Below are 26,296 nucleotides of genomic sequence, written 5' to 3'. Positions count from 1 at the left end.
AGAGAAATTTCCTTGATGAGGCTGGAGACTACACTTATCTGTGTGTATAAAGACAAATATCTAGGATGTAATTAGAGATTAGGCTGGTTTAGTAAAGTGGTGGTGTTAGGTCTCTTCCAAGATCTATGACTTCACTAGCCTTGCGTAGTCAGCTGGCTTCTAGTATCAGATATGATTTTCCTCTTGTTGAGTGGGTTGTAAGTCCATTTGGAGAGTTGTTGGTTCCTGCCAGACATGTGTGCCACTACTGCACCCTTGGACGTATCACACTGGGCTGGCTGTAGTTATGTCTCATAAACGGTAAAGTGGGTAGGGTTGCAGGTCGCTTCCCTCCTTTGGAAGTTTTCATGGTATCTTCTGGTACCACGAAAACTAGCCCTCAAGGAAGAGACTTTCAAGTCAGTTCCAAACTCAGGGATATCTGAGCCCTGTGTCTGCAATGCCTGGTGTCTATATTAATAGAGACTTACCTCCTACCTCTGGGGGACAACCAAGGATAATAGCAGTAGTCTATAATGTTTTGGGACCCTCTTGGACAACCGTGACCAGCAAGCAGCTCAAAAGAGGGCTTTTCATGCCTGACGTGAGGGTTTCTGTTAGATGGCCTTAGGCTCTTGGAGAGAGCATTGTCAGTCCAGATGGAAATTGTTCATTTGAACTACATATGTATACTTACACGACTCAGGGTATTTTAGGTATTTTTAGGTAGATAGTTAATATTATGATTCCTTTTGGCTTTTTCCAGACATCTTTACTGCTAGTCTACCCTCCTGTAGTTACCTTCCTCCCCACCCCCACTCCCATTAGCTTCCCCTTTTCCATTTTCCTGATCAGATCACATGTACTCCACTATTCTCCTCTCTATTGCTCCCCCCAGGCCCCACCATGTCAATGGTACCTTATTTTTCTGAGTTTTGCAGTTACTCCAGGCTATGCATGCACATCTGAAGATTTGGAACTAGGAGCTCCAAATGAGAGAATCCAAGTGATGTTTGTCTATCTAGGTCTGGGTTACCTCATTTTAATGTGTTCGTTTCTAGTTCCATCCATGTACTGCCAAAGGTCGTGACTTCAATTTTCTTTACCACTGAGTAGTATTCTATAGAGTATACGTACATTTTCATTTACCTCTTGCCTGTCTAAGGCTATTAGGTTGTTCCTATTTCCTAGCTGTTGTGAATAGAACAGCACTGCATAAGGCTGAGCAAGTGTCGAGTCCTTTGTGCACATGCCCAGGAGTAGTACATCTGGATCACATGGTAGTCTGGCTGCTCAGAATCACTGAAAGGGCAACAGGAATTTACCCTCCCTGGTTTGGAAATAAGTTCCTACCCCTTTGTTTCTCACCATGTGATTTAACAATTATACCTTGTACAGTAAACTGCAAAGATCTATGTCAGCATTCTGAGCTGACTATAAGTAAACATGTAGTGTGTATGGGGGAGGGGGAAGGACAAGGGGAGGGAACAGTAAGTCATCTCAAAATAAGATTCCCTGAGTACCCATGTGGATGGAGAAAATGTGAGAGAGTAAAACAGAATAGGTAGGCTTGTGTCCATGAGCGTCAGGATTAAGAATAAGAGCTTTGGAAGCCAGGCAGAATTCCTGGAGTTTCTTGGTCAGCCAATCTAGCCCAAGCAGTGATCCCAAGTGTAGGAACAAAAACTAAGGTGATCAGTCAAAGGAGATGACACCTGACATCACCCTCTGGCTGCAACATGCATGCATGTACTCATGGGCACACACAGGCACACATGCATACATGTACAAATGGATACAAAATAATTCAAAATCTTTTTTTTAAAAAAAAGATTAAGACCTTCTACACCATCAATAAAAAATAGATGTTGGGCGGGTATAGGGGGCTTTGGGGATAGTATTTGAAATGTATATGAAGAAACTATCTAATAAAAATGCCTTAATTAAAAAAAATAGATGTTGCACAAATTCTTGCCTTATCATAGCACTTCTGGATATGATGTTATTTTTTTTTAAAAAAGCATTGCCCCATAGGGCACTGTAAATTTAGAAATATTTGCAAGGAACACACACTTGAACATGAGTTTTAAAGGGCAGCATATTCTAGTCTCCAAAACATTGAGCAAATAACCTTTGAGTTCACATGAGCCACCCACACAAAAGCCAAAATGAACTACACAGAAAAAAAAAAAAATTGCAAAAGCAACTGTCTGTTGACAACCAGATTTTCTTTCAGCCCTCGAGTTCTGGTCTATAAATAATCCGTGTGTTTCGAGTCTGACCATTGTCTTCAGAGGCCCCTCCTGACATATTCTCAGTTCAGGGTGTCTTAAAACAAATATTAAATGTGTAAATCATGGAAACTATTATGTTTTTAGAGAGCTATTGGAGATATGTGCTTTTTAGATACCCAAAGTGTCAAAATGAAACATTAAGATGATGTATTCTTTCTTTGGAGCATCTGTTTATCTTTTGTGAGATCTCAAGCTTGATAAATCACCAGAGATAAAAACTTCATTTTTAACTTATTGTAAATCCCAAATGCTGAGAGGAAAAATAGTGCTGAGTCTTCTCTATGTGAATTTACCTCTCTCTCTGCTGATGACTTACAGGGGTTTGTTTGCAGAGAAAACACAAGGCTCTGTTGACTGTCGAGATGATGGCTTTTGCTCAGAAACCTGAGAACTGAAGGGGAAAGGGGGAAGCATGTGTTGTCAGAGTTGATAATTTAACGTGGTTTAATATCTGCCTAAAGTGGTACAGGGTGAAAGACAGAAGAAGACCACAAGGTAATTCAGAGAGAAGTCTTAAGAATATTTGAGTTTTTATTTTTCAGTTTGTGTGTGTGTGTGTTGGGGGGGGGGTCTGTGTCAGTGTGTACCTCGTGTATGCAGGTGCCTGGGGGAGTACTAAGGTGTCAGATCCCTGGAGCTGGTGTTACTGGTGGGTATCAGGTATAGATGCTGGCAACTGAACTTGGTTGTCTACAGTAGCAGCAAGGACTTTCAACTGATGAGTCTTGCTCTCTCTCCAGCCCTTAAAGTAAGATTTTTACTAGTATCTTACGTACATATGAAAACTGTTATATGAATATTCTTCTGTATCCAAGAGGACCACACCAAGAAAGTATAGCGATGGCTCTCAACAGTTTTTACTGTGAACTTAAAGATCATAAATGAATCAGTCAATCAACATAATGGCAGGGCATGAATGTTCAAACTCAGTGTGCCTCCGTGTGTAAAGAGGTCCCTGCTGCAGTGGTGCCCCAGTGTCTTTCCTTGCTCTTATGCTGTTGTTCTTCAGCCCTGAGCAGGTTGAGATAAATTTGTGTGCCAACCTAGGCCACAGCTGAGGGGTTTTTTTTCTGATAACTGCCACAAAGTGCTGTTTTAAGGAGATAGCTTCTGTCCTAGGTCTCAGAGGTTACTAAAGTTCCCATAGCACATGGCCAGTGGCAGCTGTGAGCAGGTGACCTCAGTTTTCCCTTCTCTCTCTTCTTGTAAGAAGCATGCAAGTCATGATAAGGAGCAAAACCAAGGGCATTGCCTTCTGCCATGGGACTAAGATAGCCAGATGTTCTGGAGTTTCAAGTCTCCCACCATTTTCTCAGACCAACAGCTATACAGTGGGCTAGTATTTACAGCAAGAGGATATTCCACCTGAATTACTGTATCAAAGGGTTGCAGTCCATTATAGTAGGAAAGAAATGGCAGGCCAGCTCTGTCCATGGGGGCAAGAGTGTGTAGCAAAATATGTTCTCACCACAACAGACCAGGAATCACAGAGTAGGGGGTTGGGGAGGCAGGACCAGGAATTATCTTCAAAACCGCCCCTAATGGTCTGTCCTCAATTAGCTAAACACAGATCCAAACATTTCTAGAATCTTCCAAAATAGCACCTGGGGACAAAGCATTCAAACAGAGGTCTCCAGGAAATCTTTCATATTTAAATCTCTCCACCCATGCAGGCTTTGCTCGGGTTGGGATGGAGCCTAGGGTAGTGTATCGCTGTGCCGGGTTGGTTGAGGCAGCCTGCAGTGTTTGTATGCAAGGCTCTGCTGTGGTAACTGTCAGCAGAGCAGTGGTGAAGGACAGGTGTATAAACCCAGCACTGAGTCCAGCAGCAAGAGGGCAATCCAGAGAGATTAGACAGTAAAGGGTCCATCTATCCCTGTCAAAAGAAGAGGACTGAAGTCCAGGGATGGCAGGGAATTATATTATGCAAACACCTTCAAAAGTGAAATAACACAGTCAAAACCACAAGTAGGGGGGGAAATATCTATGTGCTTACTTAGATAAAAACCAGTGCTCACATAGCAGGCCTTTGATGAGAGTGGCCTTAGATACAGAAAAGAGGAAGGTACTTTATAGAAACTGTAGCATGCCCAGAACCAGTAAGGCTAATTTAAATATCCACTAAAATATGTTCTATGGGCCATCTTGTGCTTCCCTTAGCCATTCTGTTGGAGAAGGTTGAGGAAAGATGACTAACTACATCTGGGGAAGTCTGGGGCTTGCTTGGGTCAACATCTGGGGACATATTATGCTTCAACCACATAGTGAATTAATGCAGTGGAAATCACTGTGGAAGAGGGTAGTTGAAGGTAGATACCAAAGGTACCAAGGCTGTTGGGATTCTCTTCACGAAGTCACTGGAATGGAGATTGAGTGTTTTCTCAGGATGGCTCATGCGGTGGCTGAACCTAGGACTTTCTGGTGGTTCCCATGAATGCTGGCTGGCCTTGTGATCTGCCTAGCCGACTGTGGGGAAGTCACTGACACAGATTTCAGCCCATGTAGTGAGCAGGCAAGGAACTCTACATGCCCCCAAGCAGCCATGTGTTTTTGCCATAACCATAAGGTTGTCCCCCACATGGCAGTGCTGGCAGTCCCCAGGGAGGCCACTCACCTTTCTGTCTCTTCCCTTCCAGTTGCACTAGAGCAGTTCACGACAGCAGTGAGGCAATGTCCCAACAGGGAGGACCAGGCTTTGCTAATGAAGGTAGGTTATCAGCTAAATTCTTATTTCCTTAAAGCCTCCTAGCGTTTTTTGATTGCCCGGAGGAGAGTACCCTTTTATTTTTTTTTTTTTACAAGCGGGAGTAAATTTATCATCTCTGAATTTTGTGCTCCACGGGGATACACTTGTCAGTGGCTGGCGGGAGGGTGGCTGGTTAATGAGCACAACCACAGTCTGTGGAACACAGAAGTGACAGGGAAGTGGGTGTCGACAACTAGCAGGGAGCCTACGTGATTCTCAGTGGACCTGGTTGGTTTTATTTAAACTTATCTGACAGTCTCGATTCTTTCAGCAGATTTATGAGACTTGGCCAAATTCCATGTCTCCGACTTATACTTTTTAATTAAGACAAAGGATCTCACACCTTCCCAGTTGGCCCCATCCTCCCTATCGTCACCAGTGGGAATACCATACAAATCAGACCACTTGTGTCAACTGTCGAGACAGTCAACTCGTGTCTTAGGTTCTTTGTCCTTGAATCGAAAACAAACTCCTCCTCTTCTCAGGAATGACCATTTTATTTCTTCCCTGATGGCATGGACAGAAGTGCGGTATAACCTATATTTAGGGTGTGCATTTAGGAGAGCCAATAAAGGTTGGGCAAGCAGCCTGTGCAATCTTAATAAAAACTGTGTCTGAAGGCAAGAAAGCGGCTCGCAAGTGTAGAGACACACGCGCATTTCCACTGATGACTAAGCCTCCTGTTTTCACCTAGAAATGTACATACTGACCTTGAACACCAGTGTTTCCATGATGTCATTTCCATCCTGTACCTTCAGGAAACCGTGTATACCAGGAGTTGCATTTCTTTACCTAAATACAGTTTCTTTACCAGGTGTCTTCTGACTTGAGAAATGGGTGGGAAAAAAATAGGATGTTACTCTTAAGGGATTTTTCAACTCATTTGCCTAAGGGGTGATATTTTTGGTCTGTCTATTTTTCTGTTTGTTTGTATTATTTTTTTTAACTTTCAATAATGTTTATTTTATAATAAGGAAGGTCTGCTGATCCCAAGTGTTGGGTTGATCTGGGAAGCCCAGTTCATCTGAGTCCAGGCTGTGTGAGGCCCTGACTTGGCCGGACAGATTCAAGCACATGAGATGTTTTGGTAGTCTGAGGTCTCCCACGCTGATGTTCATCCCCTGCTATGAGCTCCATGCCTCAGCCTGTCCTTCCAAGGACTGGTTGGTTTCCTGTGACCTTGAAGCAGCCTTGGTCACAGACACTCACCTTTTATCCATTATCCATTCATGGGTCAAGACACAGAACCTTTGTCCTCTTCCTTTGCATTCTGTCCGGCATCTTCTCTTTCTCTTCTCCTGATCATCTGGACCCCTGTTCAGCGGGAGAGACTACTGGGTTCCATTCTGTCCTGTAAGTGAGCCTCACTGAAACTTATATGTGCATCTCAGAGGTGTTTTCAGAGAACAGAACCACTAAGCTCAGGAGGCCACACCATCCGGCTACTTCTAGTTGCCCTTGTGGTCATGTGTCTGAGTCCCTCTCTCGATTTCTTCTGAGGTAAGACAAGTGAGTAAAAACAGAAGCTACCTGAAGGCCACCACTCCTCCCAAGCTGCCTCCTATTGCCTCTCACGGCTGCACCAGGAGAGATGGCTCCTTTAGTCCACTTGGTTAGACACAAACACTTGGACTTGGGAGAAGATCAAGCTTTCCCAAGATGTTTTTGAATGTGTGTACCTCTCAGGATTTTGTGTTTTCCTTCATGTTTCTTCAGGCTGTATGACCACACTAACTGAGAGAGCTGTCTGTGGGTGTTTTTTACAGTATCTTCGAGATATTTGAGCAGGCCTCATCAAAGAAGTTTCACTGAACAAAAATATGTGCTTTGCTCATATCTACGAAGACTACTTTGTAATTTTTTTTTCAAGAGATTGAGGTTTCTTTCATGTCACTTAGGAGAGGCCACCATGTGGGTGTGACAGGAATGTGTAGGATATTTTGTGGATATGTATAAAAGGATGTAAGAGAACAATAGATCATTTTGAACATTCTCAATCAGCTGACCCTTGATGTTCACTTTGGTGTACTTGGAGTTTATATGTAGTAAATTTCTTTTGTGTGTACGTGCATGCATGCGTGTGTATGTATGTGTGTGTGTGTGTTGTTGAGTATTTTGATCGTATTCATCTCCCTCCCCCAACTCCTCCAAGATCCATCCCCCTTCCCAGCAGCTGTCAATTGCCAATAGCTCCTTCGATAGGGGTGGGACTGTGTGCCCAACTCCCCTTAACTCCCCTCTCCACACTGGGATTTGGTCTGGATTTGCACAAGTCTTTTGCATGCTGTCACAACAACTGTAGTTCATATATGCAGCTATCCTGCTGTGCTCAGAAAACACTGTTTGGGTTATCCACTTTTTGGCCCTTACAATCTTCATATGACCTCTGCTACAATGATCGCTGAGCCTTGAAAGGAGGAAGTGATTATAAATATTCCATTCAGAGCTGAGCATTCCTAAGTCTCTAATTCTCTGCACTTTGGACAATTGTGGGTCTCTATGTTAATCACCATCTGTTGTGAAATAGAAGTTTCTCAAGGCCTTCACCTTCCAGGCTTCCGTTCCTCCCTTGGATAATAGAAGGTTGAGAATATTGACCTGTATGTTTAATGATAGGTCATTAGGAGTCAATTTAATACTGTGTCCACTTAGAAAATAAATAATAGCAGATTCTCACCTAGTACCTGTGACCTGCGTGGCCATAGGCTCTTGGCTCATTATGAGACCTAATATGAGTTTCAATATATGGAACAGGGCTTAAATCCAATGAGAAAGTTGTTGGTTACTTGCATGATGTTCCTGCCATTATTGCATGTCTTGCCAAGCTAATCATTACTGTAGCTCACAAAAGTCACAGCTATATAACATTGATAACTACTTTTCTTCTCTGATAGTATATATAAAACTTTCAGAATGATGAAATCTAGCCAGTAGGGATGAAGCATACAAGTTAGGACCAGTTTGATTTTTCCATGCTCATAGTCACAAGTGTGGTTGGTATCTTCAGCAATAGGGTCTTACTGTAGCTTCTGGAGTGTGACCTATAATATTTGAGGTCTATGGGACCTCATGGGACAACAACTCCAAAAATAAGTAACTCATTCTTGGCACTAGACTTTTATTTATTAGACTATGTATCTGGTAGAGACATTGTCGCCCTGTTTTGGATTAACTATATCTTAACTCATTTTATGAGTGTAATATATACATAATATAATATATATAATATATATAATATATATAATATATAATGTATATATATGTGTGTGTGTATATATATTTCTTTGAAAGGTCCCTAGTGTCATTTATCCTTCCCCATATTCCCTCTTCTACCCTGCCCTCTCTTCTCCCACCACAATCTAACACTTCCTATTCATTATTCTCCTTTATACATTGCAATTTTTGACTTCTCCTTACAATAATTTCTTGGGATCCAAACAACAGCAACGAAAACCAAAACATACTTGTCAAGAGTAGACCATAGCCAAGCAGGTGATGTTCCCAGGACAGTGCTCATTCACTGCACTTGGAATGTACTGACTTTTGTTGGGAAACTTGATTTATAATTTATGGTTGTAGAGGAATACACTTTCAACACATACACATGTGGTAGGGTAGTCCAAGTATATTCCATTTCCATGCATACTGTTGATTCCTCCTGTGGTTCAACATTACTGAAAGCAGAGGACAGGTGCTTTAGTCTAACCTGTGAAGATGTTCTATACATGCACCTCCAAGAAGACAGAAGACATGAGCAGCGAGAACATACAGCTGCAGCAAATTCAGATACCCCTGGAAGAAACAGAAGCAGCAGAACTCAAGATCGTAGAAGCCAAAGCTTTTGTCCAGGTCAGAATAAGCAACAAGTACCAGAAGGTACAATTTTTGGATCCTTTGGCCTCTCCTTAGTGCAACCACCAGAATAAGAGTACCGACAGAGAAGCCCTGCTTCCAATACCTCTTCCTCCCCAGCACCTTAAGAGCACATACAGGAAGCCGGGCTTTGATGGAGTCACAAGACACACTACAGGCTCGCACTGCCATGAACGCTGCCATGCTTTCTGAACCACAGAAACTGAAACCTCTGGAAAGCACAAGGCATAAGCCTTTTCTCTCTTAAATTGTTCCTGTTGGGCAGTTCAGTCATGGCTTTGTTTAAGTAACTAATGCCCTCCACCAACCAAATAGCCCTACTTTGCCTCTCCAGCTTCTTTCTCAGCACTTGGGAAGACTCTTCGGTCCCCATTCCCACCAGGTTTGTCCTAACACTTTTGAAACATGTCTTTGGAGGGTGAAAGACTACCAGTGGTCAGCATCTAGGTGACACTGCATTTGGGCCATCATATTCTAGTCTAACAGTCACCCCTCCTCACTTTGCTCCTGCAGCTCTTGCTCTAACACATCTAATAGGCAGAGTTTGTTTTCCATCAGGGAAGTCAGGAGCCTCCTTGGGTATAGAACATCTCAAGGCCTTCACCTTCCAGGCTTCCATTCCTCCCTTGGATAAACTAGAAAAGGAAGTAATGTGCTCATGGGACAGTGACCCTACCAGGGAGCTGCAACGACTCCTAGCTCAGGTGACAAGTGCTGAAGGACACTTGGCTTATGCCATCCCTGAAGCAAGACAGTAGCAGCAAGGCACCCCCTAGCCAGTGAGTGACCAGACTAAAGTCCTCAGCCTGGGCCTGGCTCAGTTTCCCCGCGTAAGGCTAGGACACCTTGTGAGGGTGAAGATAGCCCTTCCTGTAGGCAGAAGCTGGCATCACAGCACATGGCCCACAGGAAACAGTAAAAAGAATGAAGCTGCCTGTGGAAATAACTAAATAAGCCAGCAGCTTATCACATAGCCTTCCACTGCTGCTCCCAAACTGCAGAGCTTTGGTAGGGCTGCCTAGGAAGTGGTGACCACAGTGTGCTGGCTTGATCTCTGGAGTGCTCTCTGGCTGGGAGGGAAGCTGAGCTGCCTCGTGGTAGGATGGAGATGCTATGTTTTAAGGAGACATGATGACCGTCTCTCTTGGTTCCCATCCACCTGGCAGCATACGCAGGGCCCACTGAGGATGGTGGACACAGCTGTCAGGTGTAATTCCTGGGCCGAGCAAACCCACAGAGATTATGGTGAGTTTGCAGGGCCAAATGCTTCTGGAAGCTTCTTTAACACCATACCACCCACAAAGCATTAGTGCTGCCCCAGGTGCAAAGAGGAACCTGGGCAGATGTGGAAAGAGGGCCTCCCTCTCACACGTTCTCCTGCCACTAAGTCTGGCCAGATGCAACTGTTTTTCCACCTACCAGTGTTTAAGAGACCAGAGACACCGGAACCTTTCTTCAAACTAGAAGTCTCCTAGCTGCAGACACGACCCAGCCCTTCAGCCTTCTACATTTACCAAGTCAACCTCTTCCAGAAGCAGGCATTTTCTCCTAGCCTGGTGGAATCCTGTCAGGAGTAAGGGCTTTCACCAGGAGCACAATGCCTGTGCCTTCACTTGGAAAGGGCTGTGCTGAGGAGAAAGGAGATTTTCCACATGACGGCTCCACTGCGCTGCCCCCCTCCAGAAAGTTCAGAAGCGCCCAGCAAGCTGGTTGTCTAGTGTCTCTTAAATTGTCATTGTCACAAAGATTCTTTCTGCTTCATTTCTCTCAAAGTTCCCCTTCCCCCACACTGCCTGGCCAAAGAGGAGTGCCTGAGCCATTCAGCATCTAGTATGGGGCACAGTGCTGAGCCTCCACACAGGTGCCCTTTGTGTCCCTTTGTGCTTAGAAGAGACCTTTGGTTCCCAAAGGGTACTCACCAAGGCAACTAAGTCTCTGAGCAGAGCTTTCAGAGGGGACTGTCCCGCCCTGACAGGCTTCTGGCAAGCAGCAATTTGTGCCTGTCAAGTGGGCGAGGTGGGTTTTTCCCTCTTTCCTGACTCTAACTGCTCGTTCTTCCTTTTCTCAATGTGTGTAGGAGGTAGCCAGTTTAAGAACCAAACCTAGCGACCAATGGTTAACTGCAAACACCTCTCCTCAAGCACTAGGCCAAATATGATGCCCTTTCTTCTGCAGGTGGCCCTTTTCAGGCCCAAAGACTCCATCCCTAGTCTCCCATCAGCAAAAGTTTCCCCTTGTCCCTTAAGCAATGGCCCTTTAGGGGCTGTTTGTTGTACAGGCTGCGTGCCCCAAACATGCCCAAGACCACCAGTCAGTCAGCCGTCTGGGACCGGCCATGGGATTGAGCCTCCCACACAGGAAGAAGTGAGCTCTCATCTGAAGCTTGACTGCCTGTCCAAATTCAGTCCAGGATGAAGAGTACTGGTGTGTGTTCTGAGCCCATTCATGCCATGACTGCTGTCAGGGACTCTGATGGTGAAAGCCAGCTTTCAGCCCCTGTTCTGTTCCCAGGGTCTTTTCTGTTCCTTGCAACCAAGGGCCACCCAGACAAGAATGCATGAATGACCACAACAATCCTAAGAAATGTTAGGTAACGAAAGTTGGCTGGGTTCCTATTATGTGGCTGATAAAGTTTGATGCCTGGCTCCTTTGCAAACTTTTGTCTCTATGCTTATGCACATCAGAAGGGAAACAGATACTGATGATATAAAAATCAGGGTCAAGCCTTGACTCCCAGAAAGAAATGTTTTTCTCTCCTTCTTGTGTCTCTATGTCACTTGGAAAACTCCCCTTCATCACACTTGGAGGGCTTCTCCCAAGTTAAGTGTGACAAAATTCTGCAGAGATCTGCTTAAAGCACCCCACCAAATCTCATCCCAGTGTAATTTTAATTCTGGAAGTAATCTCTGGTGTGGACAACTAACCTTTCAGCTTGTAGGACTTTTAAAGTCAAGGAATCACGGGGGACTATTGGGCCCGGTGACAAACAGGCAGGAGAGTTATTTCCCTTGCTGTTGTGCACATTTGCCACAGTTCCATTTCTAAAGCACCTGTGGGGGCTGTTATATGTCAGACTCTGTGCTAGGCACTGGGTGAGCAAATGCCAGTAAGGCAGCAGCTACTTTTGTATAGACCAAGGTAACTAATTAGTGACATCACTGCACCCAAATATGCAAACACCCTGGAATACAACCGAGCCCTGAGGAGGATAGTCGGCCATAGGGGAGCACTCAGCTAGACTCCAAGTCAACATGGGTTTAGGGAGGACGCAGAGGAGGAGGTGGCATTGGAGCGAAGTGTCTATCTCTACAGGAAATTAAACTTAGCTGACTGTGTGCTCCACAGCACGTATCAGTGTTGTTGACGGGACAAGGTATGTTCTGAGTTTTTCATGTACAGAGTCGTAGGTTAAGTGCACCCATGTGTGATGTGTGCCTTGAAAGCTGATGCCCAACAGCGACCCTGACAACTGCCTCCCCGGAGGAGGGAGCCCTGAGTATTCTGTTCCAATCTGCGAATTTCCCCCACCCGACCCAGAGGTGTCTTTAGACAGCATTTAGTGTTCCCTCCTTGACCCGGAAAAACTGATCTTCTTGAGTGGGTATTGAGGTGTTCTGGGAGAGAATCTAACAAAAGCTGCCATGAGGAGTTGTCCTAGAATTGTTGTGAGAGTGAAGCCTCTAAGCCAGAAGCCAAGGGAAGAGAGGAAGGGGCCTGAGCACGGCAGGGAGAAAGGTAGAAAGGTCTTGTCTGCTGTGGGATTCTACACTCCAACCATCTCCTCACAAAGCTCTCTGCTTAGGAGAAAGGGGCCAGTGTCATTCTGTATAACTACCATCAGGCTGCCCATGCCCTTTGTCACCCAGGGGACACACACCCAGATGGAAGTGGTTGCAAAGTTGTGTACATCTAACCAGCCCTTGTTAGATTGTTAAACATCTAAATCAATAGCTAAGCAGAAAAGAAGCTAGGTGGCAGAAATCCTCATGTTTGAAAATGCAGCAAGTTGCTCCTCCAAGCATGGCAGGCTCAGCTCTCTGGGGACCTACCCATGCATGCCAGGCACAGGGCCTGTGAAGATTAGGCCTCCTGGCATACTCTGTCCCCCATTTCCTCCATGCACAGATGTACAGAGTAGATTTCCTTTTAAGCTGCAACTCTAGAAGACGGCAATCACTTGGAGCAAAGGTGTTTGGTGGGAATCACACACAGGAAGCTGAGAGCAGCATTTAGCTCTAAGAGACAGGGCAGTATGTTGAGGGAAGAGAGCCCGGTGGACACTGCCCATTTTTCAGTACTGAGGATCCAGCCCAGAAGACAGTCACACAGCTGTCCTGTGTCTAGAAGAACACAGATTTCCCAGAAGACAGCTAAAGGGACACTGGTGCTACCGTTATGGGGAAAAGTCACACTTGGTGGCTGACAAGGTGGTAAACTCCAGCACCCACAGGAGTCAGCTCACCACCAGTCATATCTGCACCCTGAGTAATAACAGGAATCGTTTGAGAGTTCACGGCTTCTGCTCTCTACACCTGATGAACTCTTCCTTTTGTCCTTACTAAATTTTAGTTGCTTAAATTTGGTTGGTTTTATGTTTAACTTTCCATTAAAGAAAAAAAAACAAAAAACAAACAGGATATCAGTTATAGTATGTGGTGAGAAGGGTGAAGGACTAGTTAGGTTTCGTGCTTTCTTCTGCCAGAATCTAGGCAGGCAGCAAAGAGAAATAAAAAGAGAGAGGAACAGAAGGAGGGAGGAAAGGAAGGGAGGGAGAGAGGGAGGGAGGGAGAGAGGGAGGGAGGGAGGGAGGGAGAGAAGGAGGGAGGGAGGGAGGGAGGAAAATGGATTTATATTTTATTTTAATCTCCACCTCCCATATGACAAGGTTTCTTTGTATATAGTTCTGGTTGTCCTGGAACTCGCCTGGCCTGGATCACACAGAGATCTGCCTACTTCTGCTTCCTGAGTGTTGGGATTAAAGGTGTACACCACCACCACCCATCAAAAATGTATTATGTTTAGACTAAAATAGTCCACATGAAGACACCAGCTAAGCAATTGCTGTCCTTTCTCAAAGTCTTCTGCTGAAATCTTTCCAACTTTGAGGAGACCTTTCTTCCTTTTCTGCTCCTTCTGGACAGTCAAGGATTGGGTGGGATCAAGATAACTAGTATTCTGAAGCCTTAGCCAAGTGGGAAGGGCAGCTCAGAACGGCCCATCCACAGGGTCTGGTTAATATATTACATTCTGGAAGGGCTTTGTACAGAACTGAAAACACTAAATGCTAAGACTGGGAGCAATTATTTACGCAAGGCTGGCTTGCCTTTCAAAGTAAAAGACCCAGATTATGGAAACAAAACAAACAACAACAACAAAAAAATCCTCAGAGGTAAGCATGGCTATTATTTCTGTTAAATGTAAGAAGTCACCTAAAAATAGACACTGGAAGACAGACAAGCTGGAACCCTGGGCATGGAGTGCACATATGGAGTTCTCTGCATCCTCAGAAAGCTTCATATCCCAGAGTTGCCAAAAACAAAATAGAAAGTTAGCTCAAAAACTGGGAAAGCCTACCATATACTGCCACAGTGGCATGAGGAAGAAGAGGGGGAAGAGGAGAAGGAGGAAGGGGACAAAGGGTAAGAGAAGGAATAAGAGGAGAAAGAGGACAAGGAGGAAGAGGGTGAAGAGGAGAAGGGGAAAATGAGAAAAGAGGAAAAGGAAAGGAGGAATAGGAGGAGGAAGAGGAGGAGAAGAAGAGAAGAGTTCCAAGAAGGAAGCAGTCCATAAAGAAAGTGCCTTTGACATTAGTTCCAGAATCCAGTGCAATAAGACAAGAAACAGCAGAATACAAGCTGTATCCTTTTAGACAAGAAAGAAGAAAAGCAAGCACTACATGTGACTTGCTTGCTTATCTGTTTAAAAGGCCCTAGCAGCTGGGCCCAACTGGCAGCCACATGCTCCAGGTGGCCTGGGGTAGCTATGATTATACCCAGTGCAGAACAGTAAACCTACTTAAATCTCATGCTTTTCAAAGAAATACATAAATTGATTGCATCCTTCTCAAGTATAAACCCTGTAGATGATGATGTTGTGTCACAATGTCAAATGGTTGGACACACTCAGACGAGTGTCAAAACAAGAGACAGGGGGGCAAAAGAAGAAAGAAAGAAATTGATTCCTGGAACTTAAAACAGAGTCCACCAAAGCTATAGATACAAGGCCAACATGAAAATATTGATATTATTTTTGGATGCTAGTAATGAGTGCCTGGATACTGAATTTTTGAAAGTACCGTGTACAATATCAAAAATAAAAAACCCCATAAATACCTAGTAATAAATCTACCAAAACATGTAGAGAGTGATTTGAAATGCTGATGAAGCAAATCAAAGTAGATCTATGTAAATGGAGAGACTCATCCGCTAGAGGCGTCTATCCAGTAAATATGTAAGTTCTTTTTATCAGGATGTGCAGGTTTAACATAAAATCTCTTATTGCTGGGCACAAAAATCATTCTGAATTTTTTTTTTTTTTTTTTTTTTTTTTTTGGTTTTTCGAGACAGGGTTTCTCTGTATAGCCCTGGCTGTCCTGGAACTCACTTTGTAGACCAGGCTGGCCTCGAACTCAGAAATCCGCCTGCCTCTGCCTCCCGAGTGCTGGGATTAAAGGCGTGTGCCACCACGCCCGGCTCATTCTGAAATTTTTAAGTAACGAAAAGCACCTAGAAGAGCCTAAAATGTCGTGAGAAGAAAATGAAGTGGGAGGCATCAGTCAGAACAGTTTCAACTATTGTAATTAGAGTCATCAAGACTACGTTGTTGGTAGATGCACATGGCTCAGTGGTTCACACCATGCAGGGAAATGCAGAAATATGTGCACAAACAGGGCCACCTGGCTTGTTGAAAAATCAACAGCAAATCCAACAGAAGAAAATACAGCCTCTTCAACAAATGGTGCATAGTAATGGGAGTTCATAGACAAAATAAGATAAGAAAGAAGCCAGGGATGGTTGAGAACTGAGGATGACAGTAAGCTAAGTTGGGATCAGTCTGATTCCAGATTAATACAATTCCACAACTCTCCAGTTTCAATGCATGCAATAGGGGTGTGCTTCTCTGCCAATGTGTGAGTCAGCTTTCTGTAACTGTAACAAATATCCAGACTAAGAAACTTAGATAGAAAACAGGTAGGGGGTATAGTGGTACAGGCCCATCATCCTGAGAGCTGGGGATATAGTTCAGCAGTAAGATTCCCAACACCACAAAATGAAAGGAGAGAAAAGAGGTTAAAGCTCTATTTTGGCTCACGGTTTCAAAGGTTTTGGTCTAGGATTGGGTGGTTGCCCTGCTTTTGGGCACCTGGTTTGGGAAAGCTGCATAGTAGAGCAAGAGCAAAGCCATTCATTTTGAGCCAGGATGGTAGGAAGGACAGAAGAGCCCAACTCCCAGTATTCCTTCAAGGGTTTAGGCCAATGACCAAAAGACGTATCACCATGACCTACCTCTTAAAGGTTCCAAGTTGGAGTTAAAACCTCTAAGAAACAGGTTTTTGGAGAACATTTAAGAGCCAGCCAGAGTCTCAACCAGCCTGCACAGTAAGCTATACAAGGATCCCCTGAGTGTGTAGCCTAGCATGCATAGCTAGCTTGCTGAATTTGTTCTACATGATAATATTTACAAGGCGGAGAGTGGGTTTGCCAGAGTATGGCAACCTCAGGCTAACTGTGTGTCACGGGGTTGCAGGAGAACTATCTTCCTATCACCCTCACTTGCCCCGACTCTTCACTAGCTCTTAAAAAGATGGCCAAAGTCTCCTTCTTCACATCTTTCTATCATCTCCCTGTGTGTGTGTTGATCTCATCTCCTGTGCTTTTCATTTTCTGTCATCTGAAGACCAGGATGCAGCTGCATCCAGACTTATCAGTAAGGCAGACAGAAGGCTGCTGGGAGGCCGTCCCTGCCTTTTGTCCACTCCTGTGTGTTTGATACACCATGACCCCAGCAGCATGTGGGCTATCCTGAAGAGAAATCACCTCTACTACAGAACATGGTGCTAAAGACGGAGCCAGCCAAAGAGCCACATGAGACTCCGTCCCCACCTCCCACTCCTAGAACACCTAGATTGTGACTGGGTTGAGTTTTTTTAAAATAGAGACACATCTCCAAATAGTTTGGAAGTTGAATTTTAATTATGAACAACTTCCTCAAATGGTCAAATAAAAGGACACTAAAATGGACACCACACTGCCTTCCCTGCTTTGGGGTTAAAAATGATTGTGGCTGCCTTACCTGAGCTCACAGCTGAGACCTGGAGGGGACTCAGTGGGGAACTTGAAAGCTCAGAGGTAGGCATTGCTCCAATCCAGCCCAATTTAAGTCACTTTTCTGATATAAGGAATGCCCTTAGAAATCGCAAAGCTGGTATTTTCTCGCTAATGCTGACAGAAATTCCTTAAACCGGGAGATCGCACCATCGCCCATCAATTTTACAAGGCAATAACAGGGATCCCAAGCGGCTAAAGGCTGAGGCCGGAGGCAGACCACTTCATCACAGTGAGAGAACTGGGTTGCTGCTGGGGGAAGCTGTTCCATACTCACGCTGCTCTTCCCCTGTGTTAATAAGCTTTGTTCATCTTCTCTGACACCACAGGCCAACTAGACCCGTTTGCTTCATCCCCCGGCTTATTATGCAGTCAGGCTATGTATGCAGGCCACCAGCTTGTCATAAATTGCAGGCAGCCCCCTTAGTTCTTCTGTTTCGAGTCCCAGTAGGCCTAGTTTCCTGGGAACCAAGGCTCTCAGAACTCATTGGTTTCACAAAGTGCACATGGGGCCCCGATACTGGCCTGGGCACAGTGGGGCACTCCAAGATGCATGAGCGTTTTGATCATGTTGTGATCAAAGAGTGAATCACGTGCCCAGATAATTACACCAGCAGGCAGATTGTGTAATGGAGGGGAAAAACATGTAGTTGTGAGAACCCAAGAGGCAAGAAGTCATGTTAATGGAGGGGTCCTTGGACAAGATTTAAGATACAGAGAACTTCTAAGAATGTGGACATTTCAGCTTGGAGTTTGCCATTTCAAAGAGAGGGGCGTAGGCATGGAATGAGATGCAGAGACTGTATAATACATGCTCACTCCTCATTGAGCGATGATATATGGTCTGAGAAACCCTACGGATCCTGACACACTCAAGAGACCGAGCAAGCAGGAGATGAGGCCGTGAGATGAGGTTTCGCTGTCAGCTGCTTCTGTAAGAGGGACACTACAGATGATGGCATGCAGTCTAGTCAGGGTTCAGATCAGTACCACACACCGTACAAGTTCATTATTATCAAGCATCACAAAACACGCATCATTGTATTGTTAAACCCTTCAACCGTTGGTAGCGCCACAGGCGTGTTCTCAGCAATGTCACTGCCAACAGGAGAGACGCTTTGTTCTACAGTGTCAGAATGTCTGCATCTCTGAGGGGACGTTGTCCCATCACTACAATCTTTTGTTTTGTCTTGAGACAAGGTCTCCCTCAATACCCAGACTGGCTTAGAACTTACTAGACAGCTCAAGTGGAATAAAGCTATCATTCATCCTTCTGTCTTAGCTCCATCCCTTCCATTCTACTCTTATGGGTTCATGGGTGGTCTGTTAGAGACTGAAATGTCAGACTTAGAGTTTAATTTTTTTAAATATGTATTTTCTAAGTTAGTATAAAGCCTGATGATTTTGTTGGGGAATTTATAGAACTGTGAATTTTGACACACAAAGATTTATGTAATTTAACCATTCCTAGACTAGTCTTCAGCCATAGCTTTATAATATTTGTTTCTCCTTTCTAATGCCCTCTGGAAATCAGTGGTGTAGTCTCTGTGGCTATAGTTTTCTCTGTTTAAAAATGCATAAATGGAAGTTCACAGCCCTAAACTTTTCTATATTCACATCTTTCTCTTGCCATGATGACTATGAGATTCAGCCAAGTTGTTGTAACAATCAATGGATAATCCTTTTTTGTTGCTGAGTCATACTCTATTGTATGGATCTACAAGTTTTTCTGTTCACCCATTAGAAAATGTTTGCTCACTGAAATATTCCTGTGTGGACTGTTATGTGAATATAGGCCTTTGATTCTCTAAGACAGCTTTCTTCACCTTGGGTGCATCTTTGAATGGTAAATGTCTCCCGCGTGTTAAAAGTTTAATGCCTACATTGGCAGTGTAAGAGATGAGACCCTTTGAGAGGTTTTAGATTACTATGAGCATGTCCTGGAAAGGGTAGGTGTGACCCCAGTCTCTTCCTTTGTTTTTGTTTTTTTTTTTTAAATGTATCAGTGTATTTTGCTATATCATACACTCCCCACCAGAGGCCCAAGAGTAATATCTCTGGACTCAAGAGTTCAAAACTGTGAGCTCAAATTAACTTTGTCTCCCTATCAGTTGGTAAACTCACATATCTGTTACAGTGGCAGAGAGCTGTTGTACTCAAGTGTGTATAGATACTCGGCCCATCCAGCCTCAGTGTTTAGGGAGGGAGTGTTCCTGCCCACTGCAGGGTGTTTGGGGGTATCCCCAGCTTCTACCTCAATAGATGCTAATAAAATTCCTCAATTTCAATGAGCAAAATGACTCCATACATTGCCAAGTGCAAAATCTACTCATGATTGAGAACCACTCCTCCAAGGCAAGTGCACTGAGGTGAGCTGAGAGCTGTAAGAGAAATAAATCCTCTCATCCCCAAGATGCTTTTGGTCATGGCCTTTATCACAAGAATAGAAGCCCTAATAGTGAAGACAGTAGGGTGCCCTGCTCTTGCATTTTCCGGAAGTAGACACTTAGTGTATACATGCAGTGTTGTTCTTTGTTAGATACAGGTGTGATTCACCAACAAGACCATCACGCTTCCTGGCTGCTTTCCAGAAACTTTAAAAAGGATAGATTCAATTTCTTTAATCTTTGTAAGACTATTCTAGTCAAGTATTTCTTATGTGATTGGTAACATACAATATTATATAAACTGCTCTATTTTAAGTTGAGAGATTTGCATGAGTGAAGCCCACGGTTTCCCATATTTCCTTTTAGTTTCTGTGGGGCTGTGTAGCTTTCTGCTACTTCATATATGATGTTAATAATTGGTGTGTCTCGTTTTACATTCTCAAGCCCATTAGGACTGTGTTAAATATGTGAATCATAATTTAAAATAGCAAATGTTGGTTTTCATTTATCTCAAATGATTTTCCGTTTTCATTTTTACATTTTTACATATATATATATATATCCTGTATTTCTCTTTTGTTGTGTTGCTTTGGATTTATTTTACTCTTGGTTTTCTAAGATTCTTGAGGCTGACACTTCCCATTGATTTTTCTTCTTTAAGTTAAAAATCTGGTATGAATTTGCCTCTGAGAACTGCTTTCTCTATGTCACACAAGGATTTGCATATTTTGTCTTAATTTTCTTCATGACCCTTGAGATTTATTTCTCTATTTATAAATTATTAAGAAAGATGCAGTTTAGTCTCCAAGTGTCAAAAGACTGTCTTGGTTTCTCTTGTTGTTATTGGTTACTTGGTCTGCTCTATGGTAATTACAGGATATACAATGTTTTTAATATTAGAAAAATCTGACAGTAGAGCAAAGAAAACATCTGGAAATAGAGGAAATTATATCACAATAACAGAGTGATAAAAGAAGATACAGTAATTCGAATTCACTCACAGATATTTAAAGTGTGCAATGCAGGGGTGGAGGGTGGCTTGGTGGGTAAGCAAGCTTGCTCTGCAAATAGGAGGAACCTAGGTGAAACCAACACACACATGAACAGATGGGCCTGGCTATGGGTGCCTGAAATCTCAGCATTGGCAGCACAGAGACAGGCAGGTCATGAGAGCTCACTTGCTATCCAGCCTAAAATAGCAAGCTTCTTCTAATTCAGTGAGACACCCTGCCCCGAAGCAGTAAGGCCAAGATTGATAGAGAAGACACTCAACACCCCCTCTGGTCTCCACTCCTGTGCATATGCATGCTGTACAAGCAGGTGCAATGCGCGCGTGTGCACATACACACATACACACACACGCACACACACACATGTAATTTAATTATTTTAAAACTTTAAAAAATCATTTTAAAAACCCCTGTTTTGATTAGTGTGTTTAGGCATGTTATATTTACTGATGTTTATGTCCATGTCTTTTTTTTTTTTTTTTTTTGGTTTTTCAAGACAGGGTTTCTCTGTGTAGCCCTGACTGTCCTGGAACTCACTTTGTAGACCAGGCTGGCCTCGAACTCAGAAATCCACCTGCCTCTGCCTCCCGAGTGCTGGGATTAAAGGCGTGCGCCACAACGCCCGGCTCCCCATGTCATTATTGATATCTGTGTCCACCATTTTATTCTGCTTCTATTTGTTTCTTCAGCTAGCTGTTCCTTTGTTTCCCTTTACATATTGCACTAACCTGCCTTGGCTGTTCCATTCAGACTGTCTATTTACCTGCCACTCACTGCCCACGCTAGTTCCTGTATTCTCCTCTGTCCTCAGGCTCAGTTGTCATAGTCTTTTTGGTGCTTAGCATTATTGGTTCATACTTGTACACCTAAGGCTGAGATCAGAAGTTCACAGTTTTGTGGGTCTGTTTCCCCAAGCCCACCCTACATTCCTACCTATAACTGTCTGCTTCCCTGAGGCTCCCCTTCCAGCTAGAAAACCATGGCTTAGTTAACCTGCTTCTGCGCACCTGCCTTGAGGGACCAGCTGCGTGAAGGATAAAGAGGGAAAGGTTCATCTTACCATCAGTTCAGCCATGCATGTTTTAAAGTCTGGTCTTCCCCAGTCTGGTTGCTACCATTTATTTTTCAGAATTTTCAAATTGTCTCTCTCTTCATACCTTCCAGGAAGTGAGGAAAGTCATCTACTCCAGTTTCTTAGTTTCTATCCTGTTGCTGTGACAGGACACTCTGACACAGTGATTTAAGAGAAAAAAGATTTACGTATTCTGGCTTACAGCTCAAGATTACTGTCTGCTCCATTCTGGCCAGGATGTCAAGGCTACAGGAGCTTGAAGCAGCTGGTCAAATTATATCCACAGCCAAGAAGCAGACAACAATAGATACGTGTTAATGCTCAGCTTCCCTTCACTACATACATAATCCAGATGCCAGCCAGGGAATGGTGCAGTCCACAGTGGACAGGTCTTCCCACATCACTGGAAACAATCAAATAATCCCTTCCCCAAGCCTGGCCAGAGACTTGTCTCCAGGTGATTCTAGATTCTGCGAAGTCAACCACTAACATTTACCATTATGATTATCCTACTCCAAACTAGAACCCATATGCTTTTAGAAAAAGTTATCTCATTTCTTTCATTAAGCTCTGAAGAGTAAAGGTTCTATTGTAAGCACGACTTTACAAACGTGTATGTAATATTGTATCAGGTGACTGAATCAAAATCCATAGAGATTTCAAAGGGCTTGGGGTAAGACACATCATGGAGACAGCTACAAAAGAACAAATCTGTAAGTATCTGCTTAAGGATGTAGTTATGTCTTCATGGGTTGATTAAAAGCTGTTCATAGTAAGAAGGGTGTAGGTGTAAGTATTCAATGATCAAATATTTTTATAAACCAAATGCATATAACACTTTTCCAATTTATTTATTTAAAAATACTATGTGACTGTATGAGAGTACATTGTATTTACTTTGCATATAAAAGCATAGATCCCAAACTCAGGGCATAATGAAGCTGCAGGGACCACTGAGATGCAAAAACATCTGGATACATTTCCTCTTTTCTGGCATCTTAAAAAGAGAGTGACTGTCTAGAAGCCATCAGGTTCAAGAAAACACAAAAACTAAGCTTGTAGGAAAAAGAGGTGGCTTAGTAGTTAAGAGCACTTGTTGCTCTTCCAGAGGACCTGAGTTCGATTTCCAGCACCCGCATTAGGTACTTATAACCACCTGTAACTTACAGTTCTAAGAGATCTGACACCCTCTTCTGTTCTCTATGAGCACCCTCACACAATGACAGATGAGACATACACACACACACACACACTCAAATACATACACGTGTATGCACACATACACATAAAATAAATCTTAAAAAAAAACATAAATTTATGTAGTAAAAAGAAAGTAACAGTTAAGGCTGATTGTATTAAAGACAAAAAGGCCAGGTCGTGACCCTTGAGAGGCAGAAGTGGGCAGATTTGTATGAATTTGAGGGCAATCTGGTCTGTGTAAATGAGTTCCAAGCTAGCCAGGGCTACATAATGTCACCCTGCTTCAAATAGAAAAATAGATACACAAAAAGACGAAGAGGGCTGGAGAGATGACTCAGTGGTTAAGAGTGCTTATGGCACAAATGTGAGAATCTGGGTTGAAGTCCCATGTGAAAAGTCATTAGGGGATGGACAGACAGATCACCTGTGCCTGCTGGCCACCAGCATCACTCCAGGTTTAGTGAGAAACTCAGTGCTGAGAGAATAATGTAGAGAGGGGTAGAGCAGGAATACCCCCCCTTTCCGTATGTACATGCATGGATACATATACCGCACACACATATGCATACCACATACCATGCACAAACATATGCACACCACACACACACACACACAGGGCACATACACCACACACACCACATATTACACACACACACACCACATACAACACACACACACATACCTCATACCATGCACATACACATGCACACACCACACACACACACACACACACACACACACACACACACACGGGAAAAGAATGAAAGTCTCTATGTTGTTAAGGTCTGGTATTTAGAAGTTGTCACAGACTCCTGATTTGTTTTGCAGGCAGCAGAAGTCACGGGGTCAGTAGTAAATAGTATGAATCACTGGAGATTGTCCCTGGCAGTCCCTTTGTTGGACCCTAGACAGAACCAAGCAGGAAATTCCTGTACCTCCTAGAGCTCCTCTAAGCTCATTCATAGCCTTAATCCCCAATGAAGAAGAGTTTAATATAAATGACTTTCCTGGCACTGAGAGCACTGAAGAGCTGGATGCAGAAGCCTGGGCCCTTGGTACCTCTACCTAGATGTGATTCTGGTAACCTCAAAGAGCCAGCACCCATCCTGTTTACACAGACAAGCCAGGAGGGCAGCCTCTGCAGAGTCTAAGCTGCATTACTGAAACAAGCAGACTTTAAAAGCCAATTCACAGTATCAGCAGGAAGGTGACCCAGAACCTAAAGAAAAGAGCAGCCGGCCAGTAAATGCCCTGAGAGTCTGGTGTAGCTGACAGGATGGAGCTAAGCCTGCATTGTGTAGGCAGAGGCTGGCTCGCCAGCAGCTTTCTGCAATTCAGTGGACTTTGACTTGAATTTGGTAGGACTGGATGAGAGGCTGATGTTAACACCAGGACTTGTGATGGGTATCTTTTTCTCTCCAGTTCTACTCTCTTCTCTACCCTGGATATCCTTGGGAAGCTGACCCACTTAGCATGCACGGATGCGATCTATCTTAGTTTCTTTCCTGTTGCTGTGACAAAACACGCCAAATGGATACTTTATGAAGAATAGAAATATATTTGGCTCACAGCTGTGCGGGAGGCTGGAAAGTTCCAAGAGCATGGTGTCCCCATCGCATCCGGTGAGGGGCTGGCTTCTTGCTGCATCTTAGCATGGCAGAGAACATCACAGGACAAGGATTCTAGTTCTGTTCTTTCTCCCTATAAAAGGTGACATGCTGGTCTCATCCTTTCAAAAGCTCCACCTCAAAGGACCATTAACTTGAAGATTATGTCTCCAGCTGGGGGACTTGAAGGAAACATGTTCAAATCATGGCAGATCCTTGCCCTCTCAACTCTGTTGGATTCAGACTCTAGGGGAATAGTACAATGTTGGAATTTCTCTGTCTCCTTCTTACCTCCCTGAGGGGAGCCACCTTGGCTGATGATCCACGACTCTCCTTAGAGCACATGTGTGCACCGTTCTTTCAGACTACAACAGCTACCCTTTGTATTCATCTTCCCATCGGACTCTCCCAGCCAGAGTTTCCAGCTGTAAGGAACTCCATTATCCCTCATGCTTTTCCTACATCTTGCCTACACATATATTGCATATATGCACATGTTTGTATACCCATGTATGAAGATACATGTGCCTATGGGAGAGCAGAGGTTGACAATGGGCATCTTCTTTCATTGTTCCCCTTACTTTTGGAGAACATTTCACTGAACCTGGAGTTTAGTGGTTGGCTAGATTGGCTGGCCAGTGAACCCCCTGTCTCTACTTCCCAGTTCTGGGATTTCAAACATTATCTACCAAACCCAGCTTTTACTTTTTTAAGGGGATGATGGGAACCCAAACTGAGCTCTTACACGTGAGGCCAGCACCCTGTCACTGAGCTGTCTTCCCACCTAAGGCCATCTTCACAAAAGCCATTATCTTAGAGATACGAAGGTGAGGAGTGTTTGTGGATGGAGCGGTAGGCCTGGGCTTTGTGCCACAGTACTACAGAGGGGACTTGAGTGGGCGTGGAGATGAAATGAGAAGGTCAGAGGTCTGATTGCTGAAGCTCGGGTGGAGCTGAGAAGGCTCCTGCACAGCACGCCCCCACAATTTGAAATGATGGGATAGTAAATGGTGAAGAAGTGAGCAGTTAAATGAAAAGCCACTCTGCCTCTGGAAAATGAGTTTATTTCTGCTTGGTGGCTGCCTGTGATGTCACCCAGTGTGCTTGCTTTCAGAAATGTAACCAGGAAAACATCCTGAGGCGAGATGTAAGTGAGGAGTGATATTTCTGTGAAAGTTTAATCAAGTGCTGCTCAATGGAAAACTATCAAGATGGCATTGCAGGGAATCGTTCATGAATGGAAGGGAGGCAAAGAGAACTACGGGTGTCTTTCAAAGTCTATTCTAAGTCACCCGGGTGGGGAGAGCATGGAGGAAGTTACATGTGAACCAAGGTTGACCGGTGTTAAGAGTTCTCGAATGGAACTGACACCAGGGACCCCCTTTTACTGTCTGTCCTACTTTTAGATTTGCTTTCAAGGTTCATCGGAAAGTTAAAACAATAAAACATACTTTTTATCCAAATCATGGCCATTTTAATTAAGGACTTTCTGGTTTTTGGAAACGGGATGTGTTGTCCCACATCCTTACAGACACCGTTTTTCTAACGTTAGCTTGTTTCCTGTCTCTCACTCTTCAGTTCTGTCTGCTGTATGGAATGAAGCTGGTGTTCCAGGAGCGAGGCTGGTACTTAGAACATAAATACCTGACCACCAAGGCCAGCATGCTGATCAGGGCTCAGGTAAGAGGAGACACTCTGTGCATGCGCAGCAGCAGCCTTCGGCTCTTGGCTTCCTCAGAAAATGTCCCTGCCACTCTGTCGCCATTTTCTGAGTGTTGACTTTAGGCCTTTAGGACTTTGTGTG

General features: G+C 44.0%; 1 protein-coding gene across 1 annotated transcript in view; it reads left to right on the top strand.

Moving 5' to 3' along the window:
- Acoxl (acyl-CoA oxidase like) overlaps positions 1–26,296 on the top strand; it is a 291,722-nt gene that overhangs the window by 242,266 nt on the left and 23,160 nt on the right. Inside the window, 2 exon segments of the mRNA XM_021179280.3 lie at positions 4,910–4,980; positions 26,071–26,172. Coding sequence (XP_021034939.1) covers positions 4,910–4,980; positions 26,071–26,172 — 173 coding nt within the window.

Source organism: Mus caroli, unplaced genomic scaffold, assembly GCF_978045245.1.
Source record: "Mus caroli unplaced genomic scaffold, Mus_caroli_1 scaffold_2, whole genome shotgun sequence".
NCBI lineage: Eukaryota > Metazoa > Chordata > Mammalia > Rodentia > Muridae > Mus > Mus caroli.
This window is presented reverse-complemented; position numbering and strand designations above follow the sequence as displayed.